General features: G+C 34.4%; 1 protein-coding gene across 2 annotated transcripts; it reads right to left on the reverse strand.

The window, feature by feature from the left end:
* Positions 1 to 1,643: 1,643 nt before the first annotated feature.
* Positions 1,644 to 4,569, reverse strand: LOC145623808 (heat stress transcription factor A-3-like). 2 transcript variants are annotated; one of them, XM_081676677.1, is made up of 3 exons: positions 4,423 to 4,565; positions 3,777 to 4,216; positions 1,644 to 2,864 (listed from the first exon to the last, which is right to left on the reverse strand). In XM_081676677.1, exons 2-3 carry the CDS (start codon positions 4,104 to 4,106, stop codon positions 1,770 to 1,772), a joined length of 1,425 nt encoding a protein of 474 aa, XP_081532803.1. In that variant the 5' UTR covers positions 4,107 to 4,216; positions 4,423 to 4,565; the 3' UTR covers positions 1,644 to 1,769. The 2 variants fall into 2 exon arrangements, with proteins under 2 accessions (XP_081532803.1, XP_081532802.1); XM_081676676.1 differs by having other exon boundaries at positions 3,777 to 4,569.
* Between the last annotated feature and the right edge of the window lie 1,744 nt (positions 4,570 to 6,313).

The raw sequence follows: 6,313 nt of genomic DNA on the forward strand, positions 1-6,313 counted from the left end.
ACGACTTCATTTCTCAATATATATATCTATAAATCTACGAACTTACGATCTTATGAGCCTGCCAATATCATTGAACGAAAGTAAGCTTGCAATAGATTCTAAGTTTAATCAACTTTGAGAAGAAACTGTGGATACTTACCTAAATTTCAACCGTCTTTATCTCTTCCACTAATGGATCAAACTTAGCCCTTTAAGAGTGTTACTTGATCATGATAAGGTCTCACAGTACAAGAAATAAGTGGATTGGTAACTATATATTGCTGCTACTCTAAGTGACATCTTTAGTCCAATCTTCAAGTAATATACTACACTATATATGATGAACAGAAAAAATACAAAATAAACAAAAAGGGGGGATGAAAAGAGGGGAGGGAAATTGGTAAGAGGGAAAAAAATGGTGCTTGGTAAGAGGACACTGATTCTACTCTAAAATTTAGTGCACGTTATAGATGTCAATTCAGCTTTCACACTTATAATCCGACAACAAAATATTTATTGATGATGGAGAACTATATCCAGATCCGGGTCTACAAAGGAAGGTCATTGAAAATTTAACGACACACACTCAAGTCTTGATCTGATATAAGTTATATAATGTCTCAGTTGTTTCAGGCAGACACCATCTTACAGGAGCATAATATGGCTTAGTACAATGGATCTGTAGAACGGTCTTTTGATCAGTCGAGCCTCTTCTTTGTGATAAGAAGCTTGTGAGCCTGTGATGCTTATTTTTGAGCAAAAATGTTGCATTTCATGGTGGAAGTTTGATATATGATAAACATAAAGCAAGCTTGTTGATCCTGATCTTTTTTTTTTTTTCTAAAGGCAGATTATAGATCACTGAGAAGGGTGCCAGTGAATTAGCCTGGTTTTAAGGAAACTGACAGACTTCAGAGGTACAAGACATTATTTCGCAAATCTATTCAAGTGTTCTAGCCAAAAACCAATTGACATAGATAAGAATGATACGCCTTTCAAGCAGGAAGCAGGGATCCTAACCTCTGGGCCGACATCTAATTATCAAGGATTAAGCACATAAGTTGAGAGACTACTTTAGCATGATGAGCAGAGATTTTACTGGTGAATGAAGGTTAGGGAAATCAGTGTGCCAAAATTATCAGTTCTCTCATTTCTTTTGACCTCTAGGAAAGATAAGAAGCTATATCTAAATGACATCACCGCTCTATTCCCCTTCCTCCTTCCTCCCCAGTCCAGTGATCCCAGCTGATAATCATCCTACTAAGAAACACCCTTCTGTTTCACCACCGACCTTGACACAGATCAAAACAAGCTATATACAGATTGTGTGCTAAAAGACTATATTACTGAGGTCTTATCATAATACTAATCATGAAATTCATATGCTATATATAAAAAGTGCTTACCAGATCTTGCTTCTTCTTTAGTCGGTTGTAAGAAGTACCTACTACCTACCACATAGCCTGGTTACGTTGCTGCACATGCCTACCTGCAACATTCATAACTCAAAAACTTATAGCTGTTGAAATTTCCAGCAGGAGATACAGTCATTAGCCAAAAACTTAATGAAGAACCAGCAAATATGTATCACCAATTAGATGGGGATAATACCCACATCCATTATGTAAAATGAAATAAGGTTAAAGAAAGAAATTTGGAGAAACTGAAGCAAAAATCAATCAAACAAATTTATAGATTAAATGATAGAATCACTTGTTCAATCAATTATGTACTAATCTAAACCTAAAAACACTATAGGGCTGCACTCGCGTTAAGCTAGCAAGTGCAACCTATGAATTAGTCCTAGGAATATTATCTTTTGACTCGAAACCTTGATTCTCAGGGTGGCCAGGAGAAGAATCATCATCCAGCCAATTTTCAATTCCTGTAGCTCCTGCCTGAAGAGAACCTAAATCAAAGACATCTGAAAACTCGCCTGGACAAGAAGTTACAACATCCGGAATATCATAACTGGCAACGTTGCCCCAAAATGCAAGAGTAGAACTTGAGACATCTGTGCTGAGATCAAACCCCATACTCCAGACCTCCTCCTGCTTGATATTTCCAATTGCAGGAGAGGAGAATTCAGGAAACGTTTTCTGTCGTACCAATTCCTCAGGAAATGAAACAAAATAGTCACCTGCAGCTTCTGATTGAGGAGCAACTACCTGACCCCTTGAAAAGGGATCTCCTATCCCAGAACTCGAAAGGCCAGCTCCAACTGAGCTAGGGATTTCCATAAATTCCTGTGCTGCCGCAGATTCATCCAAAGGAACAGCTTCACTTTGAAAAGGCACACTCAGTGCTCCACTACTTGACATTCCCATCACATCTTGCAAGAGATAGTCTTGGGCACTTGTCATTGGAATATCAGAAGACGGAAAGTCCCTCAACTCTTCAAACTCGGGTTTGTATTTGACAATTTGTCCCTCCAGAGATGTACCAGAACTACCTGCTTCTTGATGTGCTTGCTTCAGAAAATTCCTTCTTGTTCTTGGAGAAACAATAGACCTTTGTTCTTTCATTTGCTTCAAACGGTCTACAAATACCGGGTTTTGAAGCACTTTAGCTAAGAATGAAACCATTTGTTTCTGTCTCTGCTCCGAAGCCTGAATCTTATCCTTCACCCTTTCTACATGCTCTGCAGTTCCGCGCTGCTGCTCCTGCAGCTCAACAACCTCTTGCATTAATGCACTCTTCTCTTTCTTTAGTTTCTCAATCTCACTTCCAATTCCAGACTCAGAAGATGATGACCCTCCATAGGAGGTAAGCTGCTGAGATTGAGTGGATTTTCGCCTGTGAATATTCTTCAACAAATGCCTGCTTCCACGCAAAAACCCCTCATTCGCAAACTCCCACTTATCAGGATCAACCTTACGAAAACCCTGAAGTAACCAAAAATGTCCAGAATTAATGCTAAATCATGAGAAATATTACAACTAGTCCAAATACAAACATCTACTCATGACAAGGTGCAGACACACTCGATATTTCAGTCATACACTGCATCAAAACGACAGGTACACTCGACAATTCAGTCATACACTGCATCAGTACACTGAAACACTTGGAATCTCAGTTATAAATTGCATTAATACAACTTCACTCGAAAATTCAGTCATACAGTTACTTAATACAACAGTACAAAAGAACTTCGAATAAAAGAAACAAGTAGAGCATAACCTGATTCAGTGATTAGCAACAGCAAGCTGAAATTTCACAATAACATGACATTTTACTGTTACAACATAGAAGCCAAACAACCAGTGTAACACTTACAATACAAAACATACTATTCCATTATGCATAAAGATGAATTGAAGTAATGTAGCAGTAATAACAACTAAAATTCATTAAAACCCGGATTCTACCTTGTAATATGGTGAAACTCCGTTACTCGAGCAAACAATCAAACCAGTAAATTCATTGTTATATCTGGAAATGCGAAGAACAGCACGATCAAGATTCAAGTATGTATGATCCATTTCCAATCATCGCAGAAGCATTTCCTCTTCATTATTACACATTTAGACCAACAAAATATACAACCAAAACAGAATTCACTACAAAAAAAAACATTTATACATTTATCTCAAAATATGTACAACTCTATAACAACCAACCCCACAATATTACAGCAAAATCAATCCCTTTTACAACCAAAATTACAACTTTTTGAAATTTGATACATGATGATTATGATACATAATAATTGAACATAATTGAAATAATTAAAAAAAAAAAAAAAAAAAAAAAAAGCAGCAGAATAAATAGAAAATATAGGGGGAAATACCCACATAAGTATTGAGCTGACGAACAAAACTGGAAAAGTTATTGTGCTTGAAATTCCGAGGAAGAACAAGTCTAGCAAAATCCACAGGATCCCAAATCACAAAGCTTTCGCCTCGCGAACCCCAAGATATAATCATGTCCAAGTTGGGATCTTCAACAAGATCATAAGTTTTGGATAAAAATGGTGGAATTGGAGTACCCTGTAAACACTCTAATGGCTGCGGTTTTTGCTCAGTTTCCGACTCCGCAGCAAAAACAGCAGGAAGCGAAGGAAGAGTAGGAGGTGGTGGAGAATAAAAACCCTGAAAATTCATATTGATATTAGACGATGTCATGGAATCAAACCCAGTTGAGTAAAATGGTTCAGAAAAAACAGAGGATGGGTCGAAAGACGACGTCGAAGTCGACCCAGATGGAATTGCAGCAGAAGATGAAATGGGTATTTCTGGGAGAAACATTTTATCATCAGAATCCATAAATTAAGGAGGCAGAAAATGAAAACTATAAAGAAAAAAAACAGAGTAGAGTAAATGGAAAAAAAATGGAGGAGAGAGAATTTATAGATAAACATGGAGACTTGCCGACTAAGTAAAGAGGGAAAAAATATCTGAGCAAAGTAAGGCGGTGTAAATGTATGAAGGGGTCACCGACCTTAATTTTAGTGGGAATGTTCCTGGAAATAAATGGGATACTGTACTCTGTTTTCTGTGTTTACTGGGAATTTTTCTGGGTTTTAGATGAAAGGTGGGAGATGAAAGTGATTTTTTTTTTTTTTTTTTTTTTTTTTTTTGCGCAAATTGGCAAATTGGGTGAAGTGAAATAGATATTTTTGGTGGGGTCGATGTGTAGTGAGAAAGGGTGAGATGGAGGAGCCAATGGTGGAGTTACACGAGTGATGATGTTGGGAGATTTGCCAATCGTGTTCATCCATTAAACAAGTGAGTGTAACTTTGATTTTTTTTTTTTTTTTTTTTTTTTTTTTTTTTTTTTTTAAATCTGACGATCAAATTTGATGGGTTGAAGGGAGGACAAAAGAAAAAACACGACTCGTCTTAAACCGACATAGTAGTATCACTGTATCAGTGAAACAGTGTTCACTGTATACGACACATTTTCTCTTAATACTCTAAACCGGTCTTTTTGTCCGTGCAATGTACATGTTATTTATAAGTGTATAATATAAATTTTTATTTTATAATAAGTTTTACTTGAAAAATGAATAGTAATTATAGAAGTTATTAAGTTGGGAGAAAATGAATTAAATAATACTCCCTTCGTTTCATAATGTTAGGCCCTGTTCTTTTCACCTTAAAATAATAATATTAAGTAAAAATAATTTCAGTTCAGTAGAAATTAGTTCAGTTCAGTAAAATTAATTTCAGTTCAGTAAAATTAATTTCAGTTCAGTAAAAATAAGTTCAGCTCAGTAAAGTTCAGTTTTCTTAAAGAAGAATTATAATAGAAAATCAGTAAAAAAAAATTTCAGTTCAGTAAAAATAATTTAAGTTCAGTAAAATTAAGTTCAGTTCAGTAAAAATGAATTCAGTTCAGTAAAAATGAGTTCAGTTCAGTAAAAATAATTTCAGTTCAGGAAAATTAAGGTGAATCAAACAGGGCCTTAGTCCCATATATTATTTTGGACGTTTCAAAATGATCTACCCATATTGAATCTATTCCTTTTTTTAAATTTATTTTACTTCCTAATTTGGTCTTATAATTTCTAATCCCATTAGTGGATTGATGACATAGCAGTAATTAAATATTCTGATTGGTCATCAATCCCATTAGTGGATTGATGATATGACATTTTTATTGATATTCCTCACGTTAAACAAGCATTGTAATTGATGCTTTCCAAAGAAATAAACAGAACATTTAATAAGATAGAACTAATTAAGCAATTTTTGTACTAAAATGTAAGATTCCAAATATTATTCATTCTCTTATTTTTTGTGATTGATTCTATACGCACTAGTACAAAGTTGGACTTAAGTAACACCCATTGGTAACACTGTAAAAAATTTATGATTGTTTAATTTATAGGTAACACTTTTGTAACATTTTGATATTAGGTAACAATTTTCGTAGCACTTCAATATTATGTAACACTTTATAGTAACACTTTGATATTAGGTAGCACTTTATTGTAACATTAATTTAATTTATTAATTTTTTTTTTGAAGAAAAACACTTAATTTAAAAAAAAAAATTCTTGTTTTTATTTCTTAAAATATACTTCCTCCGTTCTTTTTTACTTGACCCGCTTTGACTTTTACACTATTCACCACCCCTCCTTTGACCGTGTTTTGTGAATAATATGCAAGGAAAAACATATATATGTTGGATCATTTTAAATTCATCTCAATAAGTACTATCATAATATATAACTTTTATATTTTTTAATTATGGAGAATTAAAGTTATTAATCGTTAAAGTTTTACATTGGCAAGCGTGATAAAAGAAATAGGTCAAGTAAAAAAGAACAGAGGAAGTACAAAGTATAAATTCTTAAAATCGACCCTTAGTCCCTTAGTCGTAAACT

Source organism: Chenopodium album, chromosome 3 (assembly GCF_948465745.1).
Source record: "Chenopodium album chromosome 3, dcCheAlbu1.1, whole genome shotgun sequence".
Taxonomy (NCBI): Eukaryota; Viridiplantae; Streptophyta; class Magnoliopsida; order Caryophyllales; family Amaranthaceae; genus Chenopodium; species Chenopodium album.

Coding starts and splice junctions, on each gene's coding strand:
- LOC145623808 (XM_081676676.1), bottom strand. CDS start 4,247: ATGGATTCTGATGATAAAATGTTTCTCCCAGAAATACCCATTTCATCT. Junction 2,865..3,776: donor TTCGTCAGCTCAATACTTAT/GTGGGTATTTCC, acceptor TGGTTACTTCAG/GGTTTTCGTAAGGTTGATCC.